The 27,174-nt window shown below is 56.4% G+C and overlaps 1 protein-coding gene across 1 annotated transcript in view; it reads right to left on the bottom strand.

The window, feature by feature from the left end:
- The window catches only part of PSD2 (pleckstrin and Sec7 domain containing 2), a 107,941-nt gene that overhangs the window by 17,147 nt on the left and 63,620 nt on the right, over positions 1 to 27,174 (bottom strand). Inside the window, exons 2-5 of the mRNA XM_040976074.1 lie at positions 6,206 to 6,602; positions 4,885 to 5,343; positions 4,332 to 4,526; positions 1,340 to 1,420 (exon numbers count right to left, since the gene is read on the bottom strand). Of these exons, the coding sequence (XP_040832008.1) occupies positions 1,340 to 1,420; positions 4,332 to 4,526; positions 4,885 to 5,343; positions 6,206 to 6,552 (1,082 nt within the window). The 5' untranslated portion in view covers positions 6,553 to 6,602. The remainder of the gene's footprint in view (positions 1 to 1,339; positions 1,421 to 4,331; positions 4,527 to 4,884; positions 5,344 to 6,205; positions 6,603 to 27,174) is intronic.

Below are 27,174 nucleotides of genomic sequence, written 5' to 3' on the forward strand. Positions count from 1 at the left end.
CTGGCCCTGACCTGGTCTAGCGCCAGCTTCTGTTGCCATTTGGGGAATGAATCAGTAGATGGAAGATCTCTTTCTCTCTGTATCCCTTCCTCTCTCCATGTAACTGACTTCCAAACAAATAGATAAACTGAAGAGAGGGGGGGAAATAGGGAAAATGAGTGAAATGGCAAGAAATTCTGACAAAATGAGAATCCTCTTCTTAAATTTTAATGAAGTGGAAATTCTAGAACTAAAACACATAACAGAAGCGGCTCGTATTGTGGTATAGAAAGAAGGACCCATCTACAATACCAACATCCCACACAGACACCAGTCTGTGTTCCACTGCTCCACTTCCCATTCAGCTCCCTGCTGACGTGCCCAGGAGGACAGTGCACATGCTTGGGCTCCTGCCCCCATGTGGAGGATCCAGAGGAAGCTCCTGGCTTCTGGCTTTGCCCCAAATCAGCCCCAGTAATGTGCCCATTTAGAGTGAATCAGCAGATACAAGACCTCTGGCTCTCCCTCCTTCTTTCTAACTCAACCTTTTAAATTAATAGATAAAAAATATTTAAAAACAAAAGAAACTAAAAACCTAATCCCTAACCTATTGGTTTAGCGGGTTATTAAACACAGGAAAAGGGAAAATGAACTGAAATCAGTGTCAACAGAAAACAGCCCAACTGAAGCACAGATCGAACTACAGAAATCTCAGTTTTTAAAGTGTTAGAGACATCAGGGACACAACAACAAGGTCTGAGGGACATGGGCACCCACCCACCAGCCCAGCATGCACTGTCTGTCCTTTGTGTTCCCGTTGCCCGTCCCCGCCTCTCACCTCCATTAGAGCCTCATGGACCCTGGGTTGCATTCACCCATTCTCCCTATCCTGCTCCCTGGGCCCTGCAGAGGAGGGCCCACCTCCCTTGTGGGTGGCTGGCTGTGTATGTGTATGTTTTGGGGATGTTCCTCCCTCATCCCAAACACCAGGCAGCCCTGAGATCAACTCCACTTTACTATCTCTTCCCTCAGAGACTGGGCAGGGGGAGTCTCTCTCCCTTCTTGGCCCATACGAAATATAGGCAAGCCAGAGCCCACCTTACGGGAGTGCTAGGAAGACACAGGAAGCTAATGTACCCAGACGCCCAGCATCAGGCTAACCAAGGCATCCAGGACTCATAGGTCCTTTGCTATCTTTCTTCCCCGCAAAGGGTTCTTACATTTCCACCCTCACAACCCTTCCCACAGCCTCATCAGAGAGGTCAAGACACTAGCCCAAGGCAGCACAGTGGGCATGAAACAGACAGTAGGAGGCTGCTCGTGCCACCTGTGGATGCTGACCCACCCTAGCCCCACTGACCTGAGTGCCCGGTCCAAAGTTAGGCCTGAGAAGTCGAAGAAACTGAGGTATTCCCCAGCCACCAGCCTGCTGAAGTCATTGCTGTCAGGAGAGCAGAGTAGGTATCCATTAGAAGCAGGGTCCAACCCAAGAAGGCACAGCAATGGGAAGTGTTAGGGGAGCGGGTCCCCGAGAACCACAACCACCCATCTAGATCTCACAACCCCCAGACTGCCTCCCCGAGTCAGGATCTGACAGCTCAACTATAGGCTGAGGGACAGAAAGGCTTCCTAGAGAAGGTGGAGTTCCAGCCAACACAGAAAATTAGGACTCATCACAGGCAAGAGGGCCTAGGACACTCCCCAGCAGAGGAATCTGCCCAACATGTCTAGGAGCAACCAGCAGGGCCAGGGGCCCGAGGCTGTGGAGCAGGTGTGGGGCAGCAGGAGATGAAGTGGGACCAGAGCCTGTGGGCCAGCTAGGAGGACACAGACTCCAGCCTGAAGGATTCAGAGTTGGGGGTAGTGGGTCTGCATTTGGGGAGTCTAATGGCTGAATGGAGAGCCATGGGCGGAGGCAGTGGCAGGGATGGGGAGAAGCCACAGAACATTAGTGACCAGATGGGTATGGGACATGATCAAGAAGGTAGTCACCTGGGTCAGATGTGATGCTTAAGAAAAAGTCAGGGCTGGGTGTGTGCCTGGGAGGTCATTAATGTATAGGGGTTAACTAGAGTGCCAAGGGGCTGGTGCTGTGTTTCTCATCCAGCTATTTGCCTGTGGCCTGGGAAAGCAGTTGAGGATGGCCCAAAGCCTTGGGACCATGCACCCACATGGGAGACCAGGAAGAAGCTCCTGGCTTTGAATCGGCTCAACTCTGGCCACTGCAGCCATTTGGGGAGTGAATCAGTGGATGGCAGATCTTCCTCTCTGTCTCTCCTTCTCACTGTTATTCTGACTTTCCAATAAAAAATAAAATAAAACAAATCTAAAAAAAAATCATTTATCAGGCGCAGGTGTTACAAAATAGCAGGTAAAGCCTCCAGCATTCCATATGGGTACTGATTCAAGTTCTAGCTGCTCCACTTTTAAAGATTTATTTATTTATTGGAAAGTCAGATATACAGAGAGGAGGAGAGACAGAGAGAAAGATCCTTCGTCCGCTGATTCACTCCCCAAGTGAGCGCAACGGCCGATGCTATGCCGATCCGAAGCTAGGAGCCAGAAGCTCTTCCAGGTATCCTACACGGGTGCAGGGTCCCAAAGCTTTGGACCATCCTCGTCTGCTTTCCCGGGCCACAAGCAGGGAGCTGGATGGGAAGCAGAGCTGCCGGGATTAGAACTGGCGCCCATATGGGATCCTGGCGCGTTCAAGGCGAGGACTTTAGCTGCTAGGCCACGCCGCCAGGCCCTAGCTGCTCCACTTTTCTGCTGCATTCCCCTACTTTTTAACAGGGAGCTAGATCAAAACAGCCTAAGTATTTGGGCTCCTGTACCCATGTGCTTGAAGCTCCTGGCCTCTGCCTGGCCCACTCAACATGTAGGAAATACAACTATCAGATGAAAGATTTCTCTGTGTCTCTTTATCACTCTGTATAACTCCAACTTTTAAATAAATAAATAAATATCTTTCAAAATCATTATCAGTTGAAAATATATATTTTTGGTTCAAATGAAAGAGTGCCTGAGATATATTTTTAAATATTTCAACCAATGGGGTGGGGGAGAATAAGGAAAATCATTGGCAACTTTGAGGCCAAGTAATAGGTAGAGGCAGGTTTAATATCCTATTTTATCTGCCTTTATGTACATTTGAAAACTTAATGGAAGAAAATGTTAAAAAAAGAGAGCTACACCAACATGAGGAAGAAGGGGAGGCAAGGACAGGCCTGGGAGAAGGCACCAGGCCATTGTGATCTTGCCAAGAGGTTTCTGTAGGGAGTTGATGGTAGGGGGTGCTTGGTGACAGCAGGAGGGCTCGGGGCCACCCAGACAACCTGGGAATTTCAACTGAAATAGGCTTGAGGAACAAGAGGAGCTAGGGAAGGGTCTGGGTTTCAGATGGGAGAGATGTGAGCCCTGTGGGTCGCTGCTGGGCAGACTGCTACAGGAGGCGTGGCAGCAAGGACAAGGGCGGGTGGACCCCAAGTTAGCTCCAGAAAGGACAACCTGGAGCTGGGTCACTACCAAAAGGGGGTGTCAGGACTTGTGGTTTCTGGACTGGCACTAGTGTCAGGGCGACAGGAAGGCTGTAGAAGGTGGAAGGGGCAGAGGTTCAAGACAACCTGGGAACAGACCTGCTTGGGGTCTCTCTGAGGGCCTAAGGCCCCTGTCAGGCTCCCTCATAGTTACAGTCTGGATGGTCACCCTGAACTTGCCTGCTCCTGGCAGTCAAAGACTGCCTGTAGGTGTCAGGAAGCACCCTGCATGGCAGGGCCAAGCGCAGTGGGCATGCTGCTGGCAGACCTGCCCAACTGTGCTGGTAGCCTTCTGGATCTCAGCGCCCCTGCCTGGCCCTAGCCCCTTCCCACCTGGCTAAGCACCCTTACCTGGCCAAGTGCCCTTTACAGCCACTCTCAAGGCCATGGCCTGTGATGAGAGAACTTGGGCCTTCTCAGCCAGTCCCAGAACACAGCAGGGCACAGTGAGGACCTGGAAGAGCCCCCCAGCTGTTTCTCTGGCTCAGGGTTCTCCTCTCTCCCTGCCCCCTCAGGGGGGCCACAAGCTGCTGTTCTCACTACCACCCAGCATGCTCCTAACGCCTCATTCCCCTTCCACACCTCCATCTGTGCCCCAGCCCTGAGGAGACCAAGGGCCCCGCCCAAGCAGCCCAGAAAGGAAACAGATTTAGGGCGAGGCCAGGAATGAGGACAGAGCGGGAGGCAGCAGCCTTGGGGATTGTTGGGAGCCCCCCCCCAACCTAGCACCAAGTACCCCTGCAAGGACTCTCTGCCCCTGAGGAGGCTGGGGTACATTCAGGTTTGCCTGGGAAGATGGGGGCAGGATACACTTACTTCTTGCCCAGCTGCCGGGCCACGTCGCAGCGCTGGAAGCCCTCCAGGTGGTACAGGCGGCGGGCCAGCCTGCGAGCAGCCTCATTCATACCCTGGCACCCATTGGCCAATGAGTCTGCACCACCAGGCTCCAGCCCCTCCGAGCTGCTCAGCTCCGAGTCCGAATCCGACAGGCCATCCTTCAGGCTGGGGTCACTGTGGACACAGCAAGACATGAGGCCGGGAGCTCATCCCAGGGCCCCTGAAAACCCAGTGGGGCCAGAAAAAAGGAAAGAAGCCCGCTCAGCAGGAGGGGATCAGATTAGAGCCCACCCTAGGACTCCTCAAGGGAATCCAGGTGCCCACCCCCCACACGACCACAGCTCCCACACTCCCACCTGGGGGAGCAGAGTGGATGCTGAGGCCCAGGAACAGGATGTCTCCACACAGTGGGTGGCACAGTGACCTTACAGAGGCCATGTTGACCTTGGACACTGGGTTGCTAATTTTCTTTCCTGCCTCCCCTTCTCCCTTTCTTCTGTTCCATCGCCCCCCGGCCCAGTCCCTGTCTCACCTGGCTGAGTTGAGCATCTTGTCTGTGTCCTCCTCGTCGTCCTCCTCTTCCTCCTCCTCCCTGCCTGTGCCCGAGGCTCCGTTTTCATGGAAGCCATTGGGCATGGCGGTGAGAGACAGGCGGCTCAGGACGTTCTCCGAGCGGCTGCAGGAGATGGAGCGTCGCAGGGGGCTGCCCAGCTCTCCATCACCACCAGCTGCTCCCGTGTCCTGCTCAGGCCCCAGGTCCCCAAGGCCCAGCCCGGGCCCCGGCTCGGGGCTGTCCCGGGCCCGCTGCTGGATGAGGGGCGTGAGAGGGGCCTCAAAGCTGACACAGCTGTCGCTCTCATCTGTGAGGCTCAGGGCGTCCAGGGAGTCAAGGCTGCTGTACTGAGTGCCCCGCAAAAGCTCTGATTCCAGAATCTTCTCGAACGTGGCGCTGAATCCATCACGTACATCTGGTTCCCCGGGGTCATCCAGACTGTGGGATGTAAGGACCTAGTCACTATCCTTTCCAGGTGGACCCACACACGAATACTGGCAACTGGAATATTTAGAATATCTAGGCCCTGCTCCTGCAGCTAGGCATGCCCTGGAGGCAAGAAGGCGGGCATGGGCTATACCCTGTTGATCAATTCTACCAACCACACTTGCTGGCCACCAGCCACCAAGCACTGGGCTGTGGACTGGGGACACAGCCTCCGGAGGAGGCATCAAGTCATCTTTGAAATGAATGACGCTGAGGCAGCTCCCTCAGCCCAGCTTGGGTGATACTCCTCCCATGACAATGAAGACAGCTCTCTATCCCAACTTGAGTCCCACAGAGGCGCCATTTCCCTGTCCTCATGGCCTGGAGGCTTCCGTGTAGGGCCAACCACTCCCCAGGACTCAGGCCTTGTCTTCACGTCCCTCTCTCACAAGGCCCCTTTCCTGGGATACCCTAGTCACACGTAATAGTCCACTTTCTCCCTCTTCTCCAGTCCCCACCCAAACAAACCAAAGTCTACCCGACGAAGATGCCCTTGCCAGCCTGCACTGGGCACTGCAGGCATCCACACTGGTCAGGGCCCTGTGGGTCACACCATGTTCCCAGGTCATCATCACAGCTTCCTGTGAGACCCATCTCTCCCCAACGCCTCTTGGAAGACGCTAGACCATGAGTGCACCACTGGGAAAAGGGGGAGTGCAGCATCCCTCAGAAAACTCAGGGTACAAACAGCTTGCTAGCCCTAAACACCCATGCATAAAAGCCAGATTGACAAAGGAACTAGGCATAAGCCACAAAGCAATGGAGCTGTCACATGTGAGGGCCCTGCAGCAACCCCCTCAAAACATCCACTCACCCCAGATGAGGATCCTCAGTGTCGGCATGGAGACTGGAAGCATCGTCCCCTCGTGCCAGCCCGTCAGCACGCCAGGGCCGGGACTCTGCGTCCTCTTCCCGAGCATCTGTGTCCTGCCCCAGGGCTAGGCCATTGGTGAGGGACAGGTCAAGGCTAAGGCCGTGGGAGGCCACATTCTGCTCCTCTGGGGGCTCCTCTGTGCCCCCCAGGTGGTCCCTCTGCTTAAGCCCTGGGCTGCCAATGCTGCAGCACGAGCCCTCAGCAGTCTGGAAAATGGGGGCTTCTTCTTTGAGCTCCAGGTTGGGGCCCTCCTTGGGCAGGACAGGGTGGAATGTGTCTTTGTCCATGGCAGCCACTGCCCTACCCTGTCCTGGCTGCTCCTTGGACTCCACTAGACCTGGCGGCAGAGAGAGACAAAATCATGTGTAATAAGGTGCAGGAGCTGGGAGTCACAGCCCAGCAGAAGCTGGACCAGAAGGATGAGAGAGACACTGGCCTCAGAACCCCTCACGCCAAGGCCAGCCCCTCTCGCCTCTCCTTTGACCTTGGGCCAGTCCCTTGCACGCCATTTCCTGTCCTCTCTGCTGCCTCTTGTGCCTTTGCTGTGTCCTCCAGAATTACCCAAAGTCCTCTGAGGGAGACCTAGATGAGGACCTAGAGACAGGCCTAGTGCCCTGCTGCAGGATCCCTTTCATCCATGGAGAAGGCAGGGGACAGCACCCAAACTGACAGCAGCAAATTAAAGCCTCTGCCCGCTGTCTCTCGCCCTAGCTACAGGAGCCAGAGCAAAGTGCATCTGTGTTACACAAGAAGCAAACTCAGGTGGGGGCTGCCTTAGTTGGGGAGTTAAGATAGGAAGCAGGAGCAGCCGGCACAGTGGCCTAGCAAGCTAATCTTCCACCTGCGGTGCCAACATCACACAAGGACACTGGTTCATGTCCCAGCTGCTCCACTTCTGATAATAAGCTCCACTTCCAGCTCTCTGTTAATGGCCTGGGAAAGCAGAGAATGTCCCAAGTCCTTGGGTCCCTGTACTCACAGGGGAGACCTAGAAGAAGCACCTGGCTCCTAGCTTTGGATTGGCTCAACTGTGGCCATTAATAACCATTTGGGGAGTGAACCAACAGAGGGAAGATATTTTTTTGCGTCTGTCTCTCAGTAATTCTTTCAAGTGACATAAATCAAATTTTGTTGTAAAAAATTATTTGAAAAGAAAGGAAGGAGTGAGAGAGAAAGAAAGAAAGAAAGAAAGAAAGAAAGAAAAAAAGAAAGAAAGAAAGAAAGAAAGAAAGAAAGAAAGAAAGAAAGAAAGAAAGAAAGAAAGAAAGAAAGAAAGAAAGAAAGATCAATAAAAATCAAGAGCTTTCTCAGAGCAGGACAAAGCCAAGATGAACCAGGAGACAGCCACAAGCCTGGGGAAGCCCCGTGTTTGGTGCTGTCCAGGGTGCTGGGCGCAAGTAGCTCCATCCCGGAGCTTCAAGAAGGGCCAGAACCGCCTAAGACAGGAGAGAAGTGGCCTGCGATTTTCGTCCCTGCCAGAGCTTGCCCAGCCTTGGGGAGGGGCTCAAGAGCAGACCACAATGGCTATCCTGGGACAACACTATACCATCCCATTGGCCATGCGGCTTGTGTGGGTATAAGCAGCCTGGTGCCCTCTGCTGTACTCTGGGTCTTCTCTCTTTTGTAAAGTTACTATCTTACTTGGCCCTCCTGCCCCCTACACCACCCTACCCATTTGGTAAAGGATGGAAACCAGCACACATGACCTCCACAGATTCCAGCAGGGAGACAGAGCCCTGCATACTGGCCTGGCTTCTGGATCTTTCCTCTTCCTCTTTCTGCCCCCAGCCACCCAGTGACCTGGGCCACTAGGGACATAGACTAGGTCCCCTAAACACCCGCAGAGCTGCCGTGAGGCCTGCCCCCGGGGCACTTCCACCAGTTCTGGTGAAGCTACTTCCTTCCTCCTTTCTTATGCCCTTGCTACCTGTCCCCCAGCACCCCTACTCTCCTCCACATGGTGGTTTTCGGGTTCGGGAGAGGCTGGAAGAGCAGAGGGATGGCTTGGTCTTCTGGGCCACCTCAGAACAAGCTGTAGCCTCAGGGATCTAAGTGAGTCTGATTTCTCACACAGATTCACTCTGACTTACTATGCTTCAGCTTGACAGTTTTTCAGCTTTCCCATGGCATCAACATAGCACACATTAGGTGCACTTCGAATTTTTAACTGCGACCCTTCATTGGGACCAGAGTACTATGGTCCAATACCCCTTCATGAGATTGGGCAGTGATCAGCATAGCTCCCAGTCAGTGACCAACACCCCCTCGTGTGCTGTGCAGCTGACCAGGGCAGTTCAAGGTTAGGGCATTCCATGTGTTTTTAACTGAACAGTATTTTCAGACTTGTGATGGGTTCCTCAGGACGTGACCACACTGAATGTCAGGCAGCATTTGCCCTGGCAAGGCCCTGAGCATTACCTGAGGGGCTTGTTAAATCCAGACCTCTGAGCCCCCGCCCCAGGCCTCCTGAACCTGCCTCTACCAGGAAGGGGTTTTATAAACTGTTACAAGGAGGCAAGTGTGGGTAACACCCCGTTGGACTCTGGGAGGAACTTCCCATTTGGTGGAGATGAACTGGGGAGGCAGGGGCTTCTGGTTCCATCAGGCAGAATTCATCTCACCCTGCGCTTGCACACAGGGAGTGGGCCAGGCTCTCTGAGCTCCAGCCCCAACCCCTATGGTCGCCTCCTAGAGTTTGGGCTACTGTTGGAGAGGAAGACTTGACCTTAAAAAAAATTCCACAGATGCAAACCATCAGAAGAGGCAGGTTCTAGAATATCTAGGCCCTGCTCCCAGGACACCGGCAGCCCCCTGGGGCTCAGGATGAGGAAGGGATCTTTTCTGGTCCGCCCTAAATCCCCGCTGCTGCAGTTGCTATTTCTATCTGTTCCTTCTACTCAGAGGAAGGACGGGTCACCTCCTCCACAGAGACTCCTCTGGGGAGGTGGGGCCACATACCTACCGAGGAGAGGGGAGAGAAGGGCCCTACCCCCACGGCATAAGTTCTAGTCCCTGGCCTGCTGGTGCAGCAGCTATCCCAGGGCCTGAAAGAGCATCAGCTGGAGGGCTGCTGACCCCACCAGAGCACCCACAGGCCCCCACAACCGGGGCCCAGGCAGTTCCCCTCTGATCAAGCCTAAAGCTTGAGAGTTTAAGTGGCTGCCTCTGAGATTCAGACTACACCAGCCCCAGCTCCAGGGCTGTGGCCAAACCAGGGACCCCTGCAGAGACCCCTACAGAGACCCCTACAACAGCATCCCCCCCACACACACATACTTCTAGGGGCTGCCTCAGGCTAGCCCTGACCCTACCTGCCTGCCCAGTGCCCCTGCAGCTGGGAGCAGGACGGACCGTCTGCCAACACTGGGCACTGGGCCATGTCCTTGCTCTCTGAGGGGTGCAGGGTAGGCAGACAAGGGGCCGCATTGATCCCCACTCTGGGCGGGGGGCCCAGAGTCCCTGCCTGGGATGAGGGCCAGGTTAGCCCAAAAACAACTCAAATGGAACCCCTTCTTGCACAGCCCAAGAGAGGGGTGCACAAAAGGAAGGCTTAGGTTAAAACAAGGTCTCACCATTTCACTCCGAATCACCCATGGCTCTGCCCTGGCTTGTGGGAACCTTTCTGAGAAACAGGAATATTACCTGTGCTCCCCTTTGGTGACACAGGAAGAACTTAACATCATGAATGCTCAGAGAGTTGAGATCTGAGGATGAGCAAACTCACCTTGGACATGAAGGCTGAGAGACAGCTGTGCCCCACCTCCACCACATCCAACAAATGGGGAAACTGAGGCACAGAGGCCAGAGAGGCTTGCCTGAGGTCATGCTGTGGGCAGCCGCACCTTGCACCCAGGTGTGGCCTCCTGCTTCTGGATGCGCTGCAGGGACAGGATTCCCATCAGGCTCTGCCACAAAATCTAGGGCCCAAATCCTCCACCAGAAGAGCTCACAAACGCAATGATCTTGCCCCCTTCCAGGCAGGAGCAGGGAACGGGGTACAGCTGGGCCACTGGACACCCATGTCAAGGAGAGGCTTCAAATGATAGGTTGTCAGGGTCACAGTACCTTCACAACCTCTCTCAGCCAGATGTAGGTTCTGCCCCAGCAGGGATCTTTAAGATTTATTTATTTTTATTGAAAAGGCAGATATACAGAGAAGGAGATACAGAAAGAAAGATCTTTCATCCACCGATTCACTCCCCAAGAGGCCACAATGGCCAGAGCTGAGCTAATCTGAAGCCAGAAGCTTCTCCTAGGTCTCCCACGTGGGTGCAGGGTCCCAAGGGTTTGGGCTGTTCCCGACTGCCTTCCCAGGCCACAGGCAGGGACCTGGATAAGAAGCGGGGCTGCTGGGACACGGAACCAGTGTCCATATGGAATCCCAGCACATGCAAGGTGAGGACTTTAGCTGCTAGGCTATAGTGCCAGACCTTCCAGCAGGGTTCTTGAGACAACCTTGGGCAGCCTCTTTTCTGGGACCAGCTGAAATGGGAACTATGTTTATGGACGAACCCTGCCAGGCCAGGACTGAGTGCTGGGTCAAGCCCTTTGTGACCCTCTGTGGCTCCTGAGACAAGCCAGTCCCCCCTGAGCCCTGCCAGGTGGCAGTCACACCCTGTCCCTCTCATCCACACTACCCTATGATGACTGCCACCTTGTTGAGCCTAGAATCCACTCTCCCCAGCCTCAGCTGACTCTGCTACCCTCTCCCCATCATTCCCCTACCACCAGACACTCTGGCCCTCATTCCCATCCAGGGCCTTTGCACCACCTGTACCACACCCTAGATTTGGAAATGACTGCCTCTTTTGCCATCTAGGGCTCAACACCAGTGCTGATCCTCTGACCGCCAGGCCCTCTGTCACACTTCTCTCTGGAATGTCACAGCACAGAAAAGAGCAGAATCTCCCTTCTGTATCTGGTTTTTATTTCCTGTGGGTCTCCCTGAGTAGGAAGTAAGATCAGCAAAGGCAGAAACTGTCATGTTTGTGACTGTCTCTCCAAAGCCTAGCACACCCCCTGAGACCAAGTGGGTGTTTTTGTCACATATTGCTGAATAAATGACCTGGAGGGTATCAGCACCCCCATTTCCAGCAGAGGCTCAGAGGCTGCGGGACACACCCAAGGCTGCAGAGAAAAAGCAGCAAGACGGAGATCCTGCTCAGAGCTCCAGGCCATGGTCAGGATAATTTCACAGGCCCTTCAGGCCGGGACCCAATCAGTGACAGTACAAAGCCCAGGGACGGGACTAGAGAGAAGGCCAGCAGGGAGAGCTCAGGGGCAGGCTCACTAGGTGAGATCCAGGGGTAACAGAGCTGTGGGTGAATAGTGTGTGTGTGCAAGCAAGCATGCACTCCAGGCACTGTAGGTGGGCACACACATGTGCACACACACACACACACACACACTGCAGGTACTGTGGACTCACACACGCGACCGATTCCTGACTCTTTCCAAGTCTTGCACCTCTCTGTGCATCTGATGGAGCTGTGGGTCTCATTTTAGAGAGAACACCACATAGGTGCAGCATACTCTGAAACAAAGGGAGACTCGCAGGCCTTCAAGCACATCCACAGGACTAAGGCACCAGCACCTATCTGCACCTTCTCTGTCAGGCACTGGCCCTTGCAGGGGGCTCTGCAAGGGCTACTTGGCAAAGGGAGCTGGAAACCGGCACCACTGAGCCTGCCTTCTGCCCAGAGATCCACTGTCCTCCCCCTGAGTTCCTGCCCTACTGCTGGGCTGCCCAGTCCTCCCAGATAGTAGCACAGGGCTGAAACCATCACACACACACATACCCAAGAGCACATGCACGGATACCTAAGACAGTTCTTGCAAACAGCCAGCCTGCAGGCAGCACTCGGAAGAGACGCTGACCAGATGTGCTCCACAACCCCAGGGACTCAGGTGGGGTCAGGCCTGGGCATTCCAGGGCAGGCTCATGTGTCAACACAGGCAGGAGGGAGCTGTCAGGGAGGCCACGGGCTGGCTGCCTGGATCCCACAGCTCACTGTGCACCCCACAGCCTCTGCCAGCCCCAGCACCTGCAGGTCAGAGATTCCCATCATCACAGGGTTCCCTGCAGCTCCCTTGCAACATGTACCTTGCAACATCCCAATTGCCCAGGGCGCGCAGTGTCCAGGACAACATGGAGGCAGGGGGAGGGGATTACCCAGGAGCCTAAGGAACTTTCCTGTCTGCATACTCCAGAGTGGCCCTAAACCATCCCCCAAGCATACACTACCTGGTGCAACAATGAGTGCCTCAGAGGGTCATGACCTCTGATACACACAAGCTGTGTGACCCAAGGGAAGTTGTCCACCCCTCTGAGCCTCAGAGTTCTCCATAAGATGTGAGTTACATGGTAACTCAATGGCTAATCTGCCACCTGTAAGTGCCAGCTTCTCATATGGGTGTCGGTTCATGTTTTGGCTGTTCCAGTTCCCATCCAGCCCCCTGCTTGTGGCCTGGGAAAACAGCAGAGGATAGCCCAAATCCTTGGGGCTCTGCACCCACATGGGAAGACCCAGAAGAAGCTCCTGGTTCCGGCTTCAGATTGGCTCTGTTTCAATTGTTGCAACCATTTGGGGAGTGAACCAGTACACAGATCTTTCTCTCTGTCTCTCCTTCTCTCTGTAAATCTGCCTTTCTAATTAAAAAAAAAAAAAAAGTGTGATACCAATAGCACTTGCCTTGCAGGGCTGCAGGTGGATGAGAGAGGATGGAGTGCATGTGGTGCTTAGGGAAGAGAGCACCCTCTGCCTCCCAGAACCACCTGGGCTCTGCGGGTGAACCAGCAGGCTGCCCCTGGCTGGGGTATGGGAGGCCCCAGAGAGCAGCACACAGCCTCTGTTCATTGGCAGGTAACTGCAGACGTCTGTGCTTGCGACAGTCCACTCTGAATTCTGAGGCAGTGGCTAAGGCTGAAGGCAGGAGGGAGACTCCAGCAGAGCCAGGAGCATGGGTCAGAGAGGGCTCCTCCACCCCTTTTCCAACCACAATTTTGGTCCCACTGATATGCTCACCCAGGTCAGGCTCAAGGCATAGAGCCACACAAGTGAGGGACAAAGTTGGGAACCTGGAGCTCCCTCCATGGTGCCACCCTTCCAGGAATTGCCGATCAGCAGAGGGGGATACTAACAAACCCAGCTCTTCTGCTCTCAGTCTGGCTACTGCTAAGCCAGCCTCTACTTGGGCTGTGGCAATCTGGAAGACTCTGCCTTTGCCATGGTCAAGTACACAGAGGTTCCCAGGGCTGATGCTGAATTGCATCTTATCTGCATGTGCCTCACAGCCTGTTGAGACCCTCAGGGATCGCCTCCCCACCCCCACTCCCCACCCAGGCTCTGCTCAGAAGAGGTCATTCCTTGACATCTCCCAGCTTGCTCCTCTTACCACCCCCTAGCCAATTGGCAACCTCCCTTGCTTAGTATTTGCATACATCTGCATACTGGTTTACGACATCCACAACCAACATCTGCTGTCATATCCAAAACCATGCCTGTAGCTGGCAACTCCCCCAGCTGATTTCCCTACAGGGTGGAATGTGAATCTTTGTGGGCTACAGAGGACCAGGCTCACCCTGGATAGAGGAGTCAGCAGCCACACTGATCCCTGCTCTGCCTCCCAGAGCTCCCGACAGCACCAGGGACTCATCTCGCTCTGCAGGCCACAGGTGACCCCCCAGCCTGGGAGCTGAGAGTTGCATCCCAAGGACCACCACATCCTGAGCAGTATGACAGCAGCCAACCAAGCCTGTCTCAGCTCACAGACCTGGGTAAAGCAGACCCTGGGGTGTTGAGCTGGCCAGAGTGGTCCCCTCCCAGCAGGCTCCACAGCCAAGAGGCGACCCCAGCAACCTAGTGGCCCTTCTCTCCAGCCAGTTACACACACCTCCTACTCCAGAGCCTCAAGCTCCCCAGACCGGGTTGCCAAAGGCATTGCCACCTTGATGAGAGCACAACAGCAAGGGGGTTGACAGGGATGTCACCACCTGGGACACCCCCCTTAGTGGAGAGACTGGTTTGAGTTGTGGCTCCTCCATTTCTGCTTGGCAGAGTGACAGACAGGAAGAGACAGGAAGAGAGAGAGAATCTTCCGTCTGCTGGTTGATTCTCCATAAGGCAACAGACAAGCCAGGAACCCGGAAAGCTCCATCTAGGTGTCCCATGGGGGTGCAGCATCCCAAGTATTTGAGCATCTTTTGCTGCTTTCCCAGGTGTATTAGCAGGGAGCTGGATCAGAAGTGGAGCAGCAGGAAAAAAATAAAATAAAAAAAAATACAAGAAGTGGAGCAGCTAGGACCTCCTGTGCCACAGTACTGGTCCTCTTCTGATCCAGTTTCCTGCTAACACACATCCTCGAAGGCAACAGGTGATGGTTCAAGTACCTTGCTCCTTGCCACCCATGTGGGAAACGCCTCCAACAGGCGTAAGAAAGAATTTAATAGCCACTGACAGGATGAAGGCTATGTGGATGGACCAGGTTTGGGAAGGATGATTTTCAGAGTCAGTTTGGAGCAAGGTGGGTGGCACTGTTTAGCAGGTAGAAGAGCAGAGATGCCCGTATGGATGTGGAAGCTCAGAACAGAGATGTGACTCAGGATTGACTGTCCAGTAGACAGCAGCACACGGAGCAGGTGTTTAAAGTCCCAAGGTGGGAGGAGGAGGCCAATGTGGAGAAGAACAAGAAGCCAGAGGTAGCAGAACACAGCTGAGTCCTAGGGCACCCCCCACGACAAGATGGGGTGAGGTAGAGAGTCAGCAAGAGGAGGAGCAGTTTGGCCCAGTGTGGTGGCATAGAGGCTAAAGTCCTTGCCTTGAATGTGCCAGGATCCCATAAGGGCACCGGCTCTAATCCCGGTGGCCCTGCTTTCCTTCCAGCTCCCTGCTTGTGGCCTGGGAAAGCAGTCAAGGACAGCCCAAAGCCTGGGACCCTGCACCCATGTGGGAGATCCAGAGGCTTTTGGGCTCTGGCCATTGCAGCCACTTGTGGAGCAATCAACGAACAGAAGATCTTCCTCTCTCTGTCTCTCTTCCTCTCTGTATATCTGACTTTCCAAGGAAAATAAAATAAATCTTTAAAAAAAAAAACAAGAGGAGGACCAGTCGACAGGGTGGGAGCACAAAAGTGGAATGGGAGTCCCTTAGGTGAAGAAAGAGGGAGATGGAAGGTGTCAAACACAACAGACGAAGACTAAGAATTAGCCACTGGGTGGGTGCACCAAGGTAGAGGGTCCTGACGATCTTGGCCTATCAGTGGGGTGGAGGAGTAAAAGCCCAGTGGGGATGGAGTTAAGATGGTGTGGGGGGCAGGCCCGGCACAACAACCTAGCGGCTAAAGTCTTCATCTTGAACGTGCTGGGATCCCATATGGGCACCAGTTCTAATCCCAGCAGTCCCGCTTCCCATCTAACTCCCTGATTGTGGCCTGGGAAAGCAGTCGAGGATGGCCCAAAGCCTTGGAACCCTGCACCCACATGGGAGACCCAGAAGGGGTTCCTGGCTCCTGGCTTCGGATTGGCACAGACCGGCCATTGCGATCACTTGGGGAGTGAATCATCAGACGGGAGATCTTTCTCTCTGTCTCTACTCCTCCATATATCTGACTCTGCAGTAAAAATAAACAAATCGTGGGGGAAAGGACAAGTGGGGACAGAGAACAATCTTGTGGGACAGGAGAGCGAGCTGCTGATGGCAGGAGCTAAAGTCATGATGTCAGAGAAGCAGTAGGCCCAAGGGGACAGCATCCGGTACAGATGGAGAGGGAGGCTTAGCCAGGGGCAGGTCAGCCCTCCTACCATGACAGGAGGAAGGCAGAACGGTGAGTACAGCTGCGGGTACCTGGGGTGTGAGGGCCACTGTAGAACTCCTATTTTCTCAGAAGTGGAAGATGGTGAAGAGAAGCTGGGGGTGAGGGGAGAAGAAAGTGTGAAATAGGCATCCAGTACAAAGGAAGCGATGGGCTCAGGGTTCCTGCTGGAGCACACTCAGAACCCATGCACAGTCCACCGGGTGGGACTTGATGTGAGGCCACGTTGGGTAGCAGTTTATCGCAGGCCCATTCAGCCACAGAGCACAGGCCTGGAGCAGGCCAGATGCTGGACTTAACCCACGCTGGGCTTCCGCCAGGCAAGTGTGATAAAGCCAAGATGTAAGCCCAGTGGGGTGGGCAAAGGATTGCTCAAGCTGACTTTCATGGGGGGTGGCTGATGCAGCCCCTGCCTGTTGAGACCTGGAGCCCATCCCTCCACTGCTGACCACCCTCTTCATCTCGAGAGGCACCCATTCTGCCTCCTAACTCCCTCCCTTTCCATCTCCTTCCTTTCATCCCCACCTACCATATCCTGGATCCAAGCAGGGCCCTAAGCTACCCAGCTGCAGAGCAACCCAGAACCCAAGCCCTGGCACTTAGTGCTGGACTCAGTCCCAGCCCTGTAACTGGTCTCTTTTCTAACCCACTGGCCTAGCCGACCCCACTCCTCCTCCTCCTTCTCAGAGCCCCTTCCTGACAATTCAAAGTGCCCTCTCTTACCTTCTTCCAAACCTTCTGTGGTTCCCAGTGTCCTGGGGGAGAAGCTAGCTCCTCCCCTAGCTGCAGTCTGGGCCCACCTTCTGTTGGGCCACCCTACCGTCTCTCCCCTCACAGAGCCCCTTACTCCTTTCTCTGGGTCTCCCCTTGTCCCCACCTGCCCAGACTGCTCCTCAGCCCCACCCCTATCCTCAAGGTCAAGGTTGTAAGCTCCTTGAGGCCCCCTTCAGGGCAGCTTGGCCTCAGGAAGGGGTCTGGTCAGTTTGCTATGGATGCAGACCCCTCGTGCATGGCTGGCCAGGTGGACAAACAAGATGGAAGCACAGACACCACCCAACTAAGGACCTAGCCTTGGGCCTGGCTGCGTGGCCTAGTGGCTGAAGTCTTTGCCCTGAAAACGCCAGTATCCCATATGGGCGCCGGTTCTAATCCGGCAGCTCCACTTCCCATCCAGCTAAAAAAAAGGACCTAGCCTTGTGCACCTGTTACAGAACATGCTACAAACACTTGCCTCCTGCTGTGAAACCAAGAACACACTGTCACGCTCCTGCCCCAAGCTGTCTAACCTGGAGCTTCCCGTGAGTAAGCACTACACCCACTCCACAATACCTGAACCAGGCAGTGGTCGTAAGGCAAAAATTTAAGAATCAAGGATTGATCCAGATTTAAAAGAACATAAAAGCCAAGTGGTCAAAATGTGGGGAAAAAAGAAAAGACAAGGAGCCCTAAAGAACAAGACTGGGACAATGAGAGAAATGCGACTGGGCACTATGCATCAGGCGAAACTGCATTATCACTAACTCTCTTGGGTGTGATAATAGTACAGTCATTTAGGAGGAAAACGTCTTTGTCATGGGAAATCCCTGCTGAAGGGTCTCAAGGTGCAGCGCTGTGGTGTCTGCAAGGGACTTTCAAATATGGCAAAATGTCAATTGGCATTGTCCAGGTCTTGGGGTGCAGGATAGATGAGTGGGCGTTCATTGCTAACTTTGTCAAGACAAAGTTAGGTGGGAGATGGAAGGAGTGGGAGTCGGAGAAGACCTCAGGCCAGCCTCCAGGCCTCCAGTCCTGCTCCAAGCTGGGCTGTGGGGTGGAGGTCGGAGTCCCCCAGGACAGGCACGCACAGCCCCAGAGCAGCTCGCCACCCACACCAGCAGGCCAACTCACCTGTGAGCAGAGCCTGTAGGGAGACCAGGGCTGCAAGGAGGAGGCCGGAAGGAGACCATTATGCAGCCATCACCCCTGGGGCAGAACAAGGATCCCTCTCTCAGAGCTGCAAAAACTGGAAAGGAGCCAGGTCTGGCCCCAGGCCCATCCCACTCCCCCCAAAAAACACCCTTCCAGCGGAGACAGCCTGAGTGTATCCTCCTGAGCGAGGAGCTAGGCTAAATATGGAGTTTCAGACATAAGATGCCGCTCAAAACAGATTTTCCTAGAAAAGACCATCTGGCAGAGGCGGTCTGGAGCATCGTCAGCTGCGAGAGGCCGTGTCCAGCGCAGAACGGGAATGCCTCAGTCTCGCCTCCCCAGGAGACCCCAGCTCAGTGCCTAGGCTGCCCCGCCCACCACCTAGTTAGAGCGGTGCTAAGTACCACCTCCTTCCTAAAGTGCAGCTCCACACAAGAGGACAAGTCTGGGGACTCGGATCAGAGCAGCTCTACCCCATGCAGACCCCTTCTTCTCTATCTCCCAAAGAGGTGACTGCCTGTGCCTCAGTATGCCCTTCAGCAAAGTGGGGTGGGGTGGAGAGGACGAATGGCAGGGCCTCCCTCTAAAGGCTGTCCTGGGCTTCCCTCCACAGAGGCTGCCCAGGGTGGCTGCCCCAACCCCTGCTGGCGAGAACCAGAAGTCATCCCTCATGGCCACTTTGATTTCTACCTTTAGGAAAGAGCCCGGGAGGCATTAATAGTGGGATTTGCTTGGGGGATTGGCAAGCCAGAGCTGGCCAGCCTACAGACCTCCAGGGCTGCAGGATACAGACCGGCAGGCACTGAGATGTCAACCTTGTAAAAGGCTCCAAGGACATACTGGTCACCCCTCTAGTTTTAGCTGGGCACTGGGGCATGGCTCCCAGGGGCTTCTGGCCCTCCCCTGGGGATTTGCCATACTTTCAGCAGCAACAAACTTGACAGTAACCCCTCTTAAGGGCTACTGCCTAACGCCACACCTGCAAGAGGGACTGTGAGTGAACAGATCACTCCTCAGAGACAAGGGGAGCAGGGAGCTGATGCGTTCCACTAATTCACAACTTGCAGCTTCCCTGGGAGACAGGTTGGTAAGCGCCCCACCCCCAAGAGAGGCAGGGAGTAGAGGGGTGAGTTTTTCTACCCAAGGTTGGAGTTGGGCTGCGAGATGGTCCCAGTGGCCCTTACCCACCATCCTGTCAGCTTCCTGGCAGCCCCACCAATCTGCTCTTGTTCAAGGTCTGCAGGAAGGAGCCAGGGAAACCCAGGCAAGCGCAGGCAGAGCTGCCCCAGCCAAACCCCTGCGCAGCTCTCTGCCCAGCGCAATCCAGCTGATCCTGTGCCTGCCAGGAGCTTGGGACCCTGGGCCATTGGGACGGCAGCTTCTATCCTCCATTCTCTTCCAGACACCCCCACGGTGGCCCCAAAACAAAGGGGTATGCATCAGTCACTGGCCCCCAGTTCTCGTTCCAGGGAATCCATATATCCTACAAGATCAGCAGGAACCCAGGACACCTATCCCAGGTTATGCCCAGCTGTGCCATGTGGTCCCCACCTCTGGACCCCTTGCCTACTCCACCCAGCAGCCCTGCAAGGAACCCTCCGTGCCTGTGGCTGCCATGGCCATGATGTGTCTTTCTGGCCTTGCCTGATGCCTGCCACGCCCCCCATGCCAACCCCTGCTCCAGGAGGCCTGGCTGCCAAGCCAGGCTGTCAAAGTTGGGAAACTGGAAACAGAAATAAATCCTCAAAGCTGCTGGGTAGCTGAGGTGGCTGCTGGCAGGCCTCCAACACCCAGCACCCCAATTTCCCACTCCCAAGGTGCCACTGGCACCCCAATCACACACACACGGTTATCCTAGGATACTACAAAGGCAGGTGGCAGATAGGAGGCAAAGCTCAGGAGACAATCCCGTGGGGCGGCCCCGACCCTCCCCGCAGGCTGGGATGAATTCCTAGCAGCGCCCTCACTCCTTGGCCCAGACCCGGCCATCTCGGGCTTCCTCTCGCTGCCCCATCTCCATGACAACCGCATCCTTCGGATGCTCCGCGGAATTGATCTCCAATGCAGCTTTGTTAGAGACCCCAGTGGGCACCGAGGGCGGAGGGCGGCGCCGTATGGTCCACCTCCCCTCCCCACCCCGGGAGCCCCCTTCCCCAGGGCCCCCACCCCCTCCCCGCCCCCACCTCAGCTCCGGGAGGGGAGGGGCGGGGTCCGGGAGCTGGGGTGCCTCCACACCCCTACTCACCGCTTGTGGTCCCAGCCGCCGGGGCCAGCCTCTCACGGCAGAGGCCATGTGGAGGCCGCCGCCCGCCTGTCCAAGCTGCCCAAGCTGCCCGCGCCTGCCCCTGTCCCCTCAGGTGCTAGAGCCGCTGCTGTGAAGAGGCTGAAGCGAGCTGGGGGGGGACGGCCGGCAGGAAGGAGGGGACGGAGGGGAGGCGGAGGGAGGGGCGGGAAGGGCGGGAAGGGCGGGGACGCGCGCCGGGGACCACTGCGGGTGCACGAGGGGCCCTGGGGTGCTGGCGGCGCCCAGCCGGGCCACCCGCTCGCCGCGGTCAGTCCGGAGCGCCCACCACGCGCCCTGCCCCGGCCACCGAGTGTGCGGGCCCCCGGCCCCACAGGGCTGCGCGCCGGGCCCTTTAAGAAAGCGGGGGAGGGGAGCGCGTTTGGTTCCGCCCCCTCCAAGCCAGGAGGGCGGGGGAGGGGGGACATCTGTCCTTGCCCCCCCAGGCCGAGGCCGCAGCCCACCCCCGGCGCGGGCAGGATCCTCCGCCCCGGCCCTGAGCCCCTGGGAGGCGCGCACGTTCCCCCCACAGGTGGAGAGGGCGGGTCCCTGGGTACCTGCCTCCCTCCCACCCTCCACACCTGCCCCGGGAAGGCCCCCAGTAGAGGCCGGGAGTGTAGGGGTACGGGTTATGTGAGAAGAGGACTTGGGAGAAGAGCTGACCCGGAGGTAGGGGGGCGGGTTGAGAGAGGGACAAAGGGGAGACCCTGCAGGCATGGAGGTTAGGAGGGGTGCGTGGGCAGGTGAGTCCCAGCACCAGGTGGGAAGGTGCAGGGACACCTCCGTGGGTGGGACAGGGCTGTGGGCAGGGGCTGAGGGGGCAGGAAGCAGGCCCAGTCTCAGCAAGGAGTGAGGTCAGGCAGGGAGAGGGTCCATCCCACACTGCCCTGGTCCTCCTTGGTTCTACCCCAGTCCCCAGCAGCCGTTCTGCCCTGTGCCCAGTACTGTGAGGCCTAAGTGACTCCTCAACCCTCCCACCCCTGCCTCAGTGCCCCTCTGTCCCAGGAGTGGCCTTCTCCCACCTTCCTTCCAGATACAATACAAATTGGCAGGGACTCTGTGAGAAACAGAGGAGCTGTGTGGACCCAGGGGGAGGGGGCTGGCATCTGCAGGACAACAGTGACAGTAGGGGCAGCTGAAGTGGCCATTAGTTCCCCCCTCGCCCAGCCAGGCTGGAATGGAAACTTCATCACCTACAGTGCTACCACCATTTTTTTTTTTTAATTGGAAAGTCAGAATTATGGGGAGGAGAGACAGAAAGATCTTCCATCCTCTGGATCACTCCCCAAGTGGCTGCATTGGCCAGAGTTGAGCTGATCTGAAGCCAGGAGCTTCTTCTGGGTCTCCCATGAGGGTACAGGGTTCTAAGGCTTTGGGCTGTCTTTGACTGCTTTCCCAGACCACAAGCAGGGAGCTGCAAGGGAAGTGGAGCAGCCGGGACACAAACCAGCACCCATAAGGGACCCCAGTGCATGAAGGCAAGGTCCTTAGCCACTAGGTTATCATATTGGGCCCCACCTTTTTTTTTTTAAGATTTATTTATTTTTATTGGAAAGGAGGATACACAGAAAGGAGGAGAGACAGAGAGGAAGATCTGTCTGCTGATCCCAGCACATGCAAGGTGAGGACTTTAGCTGCTAGGTTACCACACCAGACCCCATCTTCACTCTTAATTTCACATCCACCCCATGCCAGAGTCCACACCACATGCTTCCCACAGCTCACTAACAATCCTGTGACCCATTTTACAGATGACAACACTGAGGCTCTGGGAGACTTTGTCATTTGTTTGATATCCCAGAGGTCTGAACCTGCAGACATAACTTGGCAGCTAAGACAGCCCCTGTGTCACAGCCCTTCACCACCTATCAAACCCACAGGGCCTAACAGGACGGGCACATGTTTAGGGGCGGGTGCAATGATATAGCACGCTAAGCTTCCTATTATGGGCCAGCATCTCATATGGGTGCCGGTTCGTGTCCCAGCTATTCCACTTTCCATCCAGCTCCCTCTATAATGGCCTGGGAAAGCAGCAAAGGATGACCCAAAGACCTTGGGACTCCGAATCCAAATGGCAGAGCCCCTGGCTTCGGAGCAGCTCAGCTCTGGCTGTTGCAACCAACCCAGTGCACAGAAAATCTCTCTGGCTTTCATTCTCTCTCCACAACTCTGTCTTTCAAATAAGCAAAACAGTGTGTGTGTGTGTGTGTGTGTGTGTGTGTGTGTGTGTGTGTGTGTGTGTGTGTGTGTGTGTGTGTGTGTGTGTGTGTGTGTGTGTGTGTGTGTGTGTGTGTGTGTGTGTGTGTGTGTGTGTGTGTGTGTGTGTGTGTGTGTGTGTGTGTGTGTGTGTGTGTTTGTCCAGGCTCTTGCTAGGGCACAGAGGGATGTGGCTTCCCTCTACTACCAGGGGGTCAGTGCACAGAAAATCTCTCTGGCTTTCATTCTCTCTCCACAACTCTGTCTTTCAAATAAGCAAAACAGTGTGTGTGTGTGTGTGTGTGTGTGTGTGTGTGTGTGTGTGTGTGTGTGTGTGTGTGTGTGTGTGTGTGTGTGTGTGTGTGTGTGTGTGTGTGTGTGTGTGTGTGTGTGTGTGTGTGTGTGTGTGTGTGTGTGTGTGTGTGTGTGTGTGTGTGTGTGTGTGTGTGTGTGTGTGTGTGTGTTTGTCCAGGCTCTTGCTAGGGCACAGAGGGATGTGGCTTCCCTCTACTACCAGGGGGTCAGGGAAACAGCAGCCAGCAGGGGTTTCAGGGGAAGGTGGAGGTAACAGAAGCTTCCGGTCCACACTCCTCCTCCTTGCGCCCCTGAGCCTCCAGGGTCAAGCGGACAGCCCTCCGGGCTTCTCAGGGGCCCCAGGAAGATAACAAGAGGCCCTCTCGAGTGGGCCTGGAGAGGGGACAGCACAAGACCTGCCCTTAGATGCCCTCCACACCCCTGCCATCTGCAGTGGGGGGAGGGTCCCCTGTCTGCCACGCTGTGCACAGACTCGGCACCCAGTGTGGCTAATACATAGCTGACTCTGTCTTTTGAGCTGTCTCCACCCAGCCTGGCAGGGCTGGAGCACAGAACGTCATCCCTGCCCAGCCCCAGGGAATAGAGGCAGACACCTGTTCCAGGAGCCAGGAGACCTGAGGTCCTATGTGGCCCCTTGCCCTGTACTCCCCCTGTCCTCAGTCAAACAGCACTTGTTCAGGGGGCAGCCTTGTCAGGGTGGGCTCCGTGGACAAGGGCCACAGATAGGAGACAGGACTATGGTACTTATCCCTTGTAGCTACTCTTTTTTTTTTTTTTTTTACCTTCCACCTGCTGGTTGACTCCCCAAATTCACACAACAGCCAGGCCTGGGCCAGGCTGAAGCCAGAAACCAGGAACTCCACCCCTTGCGTATCAAGGGCCCAAGCACTTGGCCCATCCTCTGGTGCCTGCCAGGTGTATTAGCAGGGAGCTGCATGGGAAGAAGAGGCAACAACTCGCCCCACTGCAGCATGACTGCTTCATTCTTCCCCCACCAGCAGCAGCTTTTACCTCCTGAAAGGCAGCAGACCTGTCTGAAGGAAGTTTGGCATGAGGTCCCCGAAACACCCAATACTCCCATCTTCCAAGCCAGGGGAGGGCGGTGGGAGAGAGATATACCAGGCCAATCCTTCAGCCCTTGGTAGCACCTGTCATATGCCCAGCCCTGCATGAACCTTTCCCCGGCCAAACACCCCATGACCAAGGGCTCAGCTCCCTGGACAGGCTCCTCGTCTGACAGTTCCACCTCATCCTTGACAAACTGGGAGCCTCCTCCCCATACACCCCCAACTTTGCTCTCACTGGTTCCCCAGTGGGGGCGCCTCCCTTTACCCACCCTCTCCACTGTCCAGCTACTGTCCCATTTTTCTTTCCCCCATTGGCAAAGCTTCTTCCCAAGCCTCCCCTGCTCACCGTCTCTTGTCTGTCTCCCAGTCCCATGCTTATGGTCCCACGAACACACAGCCCACTCACACCACTCAGCAAACACAGTGGCACAGCTATTGGACACGAGTGTACAGGTTGGACACTGCACCAGACCACATGATGACAGAGGCCTGGCCTCTCCCCCCACCACATACCTGGCAGCAGGCTGCAGCTGCTGCAGGTACAAGGGGACAGGGGGTGGGAAACACACCATTTTCTCCCCACCAGCATGTTCCCCCTAGGTGTGTAGGCATCGCCAGGTCCAGCTGGCATGGCCACCATTTCCTGACACTTGCATAAGGGTTCCTGACAGACAGACACAGTGCTGGGTGACATTCATGACAAAAAACCCGAGGGTCACAGACCCTCTGACCCAGCAAACACCTGCTGCTCCCTGTAACACAGTCGGCCCATGACTTCCAGGGCTGCTTCTCTCTGCCCTCACCCTCGAATGCCTCGGCGCTCAGGTCTCGTCACCTCTGCCTCACTCTCCCCAAGGGAGGCGCATGCGAGCCTGCCCTGGCCAGCTGCCAGCATGTGCCTGTCCAGCCTGAGCCTCCCCGTTGAGGTGAGGACCATGGAAAGGCTTCCTGGGAGCAGCTCCAGCCCAACGCACCCCAACTTCCTTCTCCTGCCTCTGTCTCTCTCTCTCCTGCTGCACATTTAGCCTGGACCACTTCTCACACACCGCCCCGCCCTACACCGCTTCCACCCCAGCACGAGCCACTCCCTGCAGTCCCCTGGTTGACTGCAGTACCCTTTACGGCCCTTCTTTTAACGTTCCCAACACCACAGCCAGAAGAACCCTGGGAAACACAAGTGAGGTCGGATCACACCATGCTGCAAAATTGCTGGTGGCCCCTGCAGCTCTCAGCATGAATCTGAGTCCCTGTGCTGGCCACCTGGCACTGTCCCCTGTGGCCCACCAGCCATCCCTGAAGCTAATGCTACCTCCCTGGGCTCCTCTACACACAGGTGCCTCCCTCCCCCCTCAAGGCCTTTTCACTGACCGTTCACACTGTCGGACACACTCCTCCAGCCCAGCCCCACCATCAAGATGCCCTGAGCCCCCAGCTCCTCCTTAAGCCCAGGGCTGGCACATGGTGGCCACGCAAAATGCCATGACCAAAGAACACATGAGTGGGAGCCTCTGGGATGCTGGCATGGGGCGGGGGTGATCTGGGCACCTCAGGGCTTGGAGATGAGGACAACATCACCAGGCACCCCTATGTTGCCCAGAAGGAAGAATGGGGAGGGGTGAACGTTCCCAGGCACTGCCCTGAGGGTGCCATGCGCAGGAGAGAAGGGAGCCCCCTCTCCCTGCCCCCGCAACCTGGCCCCTGCCAGCTCTGGCCCCAGGCTAGAGGACAACACCCCCCCAAGGAGTGCCAGGGACTTCTTGTGCCCAGCGGTAGCCAGCCACAGGCCCAGGACACAGTCCGCCAGGCCACAACCTCATCTAAGAGCCTTTGTGGGCCTCTGGGCGCCAGGCCAGGGCAGTGCCGCCACCAACCAGGGTGGCCTGGCATGGACACGCCCCCGCTGCTCACAGTTCCTCCAGCCACTCGGGCCTGGGACCGTGGGAGCATAGCGGGAGGACCCCTTTCTGTCGACCCCATGGCCGGAGGGCCCACACACACCCAGGGATGGGCAGGTGCGAGGACCTGCAGGCAGCAGGTGGAGATGCGCGGGGCTGGGGTTGAATTAGGTCTGGAGCTCACCTTCCCCTCACCCCACTAGTTCTCTCAAGAAGCCAGGCGCGACCACAGGAGGGCAAGCCTGGTTTCAAAGCGGAAGTTCCCGGACATGTCCAGTCCTGTCCAGCACCACCAAGCCGGGCTGTGAGGAGAGCAGGGCCGGCCTGCGCGGCTCTCTGCCTCCCTCTGCTGGTCGCACTCGGAGTTGCCAGAGCAGCCGGTGACGGCCCAGCGTGGCTTGGGGGTCCTGGGCGAGGGGCAGATCCACACTGGGAAAGAACGAATGGAGGTCCTAGGAGCCAAGCCCTGCCTCTCAGCGTCAGCCCTAGGAGCGCCGTAAGCCCCCAGCCTCGGGGTCGTGATGCTCGCTCCTTCTGGGAGTCCTTCGGTCTCACCTAAGGACTTGGTCAGGGTTGCCCAGGCCTCCTAAGGCTCTGCTCTGAGCAGCACGGGTGGAAGACCGGCATGGTGATTTGGGCTCTTCCTGCCTGGGGCAGAAGACACATTCATTGAAAAGAGGGGCGCCGGCCCCGCACTGGGGATGTTTTAGGGCCGGGCGCCACTTGCCGGTGCGCACGGGAACTGCGCTCTGGCCCCGGCGCACCAGGCCGGGTGAGGGCGGTGTGGAGAGCGACCGTGGCCCTGCCCTCTCGGGTCCGCGTGACGACTGTCCATGGCGAAGACACTGGTCATCTGTCACTCTCACTACAGTTCCCAAAGCGAAAAAGGCAGACTCACCTCCAGTCTACGGTAGAGCCCAGCTTCCGCTCCTGGTCGGCGCTTTAGCTGCGCCACCGCACCTGCACCTGGGCCGGGCCTCTCAGGAGTGGGCTCTGGCCGCCATCCTGCCCTGGCTGGTGCCCTGGCGCTGGAGAGCAGGGAAATTCAGCCCTGACCACCTGTATCTGACAGGGATAGCACAATGTGTGTCACCCCTGTCATTCGAGGCTGCAGCAGGGGACACCCGCCTGGCCCCAGGGAGGTGCCTCGTGGACAGCAAGCCCTCTCGCCCGGCTTCCTCCAGGCGGCAGGGGCCCGGCTCTCTGCTGCAGCCCGAGATCTTCGGGCAATGGCCCTGTCTCCGCGCAGCTTCTTGGAGCGAAGGATCAAGATGGCCACAGCAGCAGTGAGCCTTGGTCCAGCTGTGAGGAGAGAAGCCTCGAGGGCGCAGTGCCATGTGCTATGGCCCTGGGCTGCAGGAGGGGGAAGGGCACTGGCTGCTGGCCCCAGCCTAGCCAGTCACAAACCCTTCCTTGGGCTAGAACTCACTTTCATCT

Source organism: Ochotona curzoniae, unplaced genomic scaffold (assembly GCF_017591425.1).
Source record: "Ochotona curzoniae isolate NIBS_2020 unplaced genomic scaffold, NIBS_Ocur_1.0 contig_1, whole genome shotgun sequence".
NCBI classification, from domain to species: Eukaryota; Metazoa; Chordata; class Mammalia; order Lagomorpha; family Ochotonidae; genus Ochotona; species Ochotona curzoniae.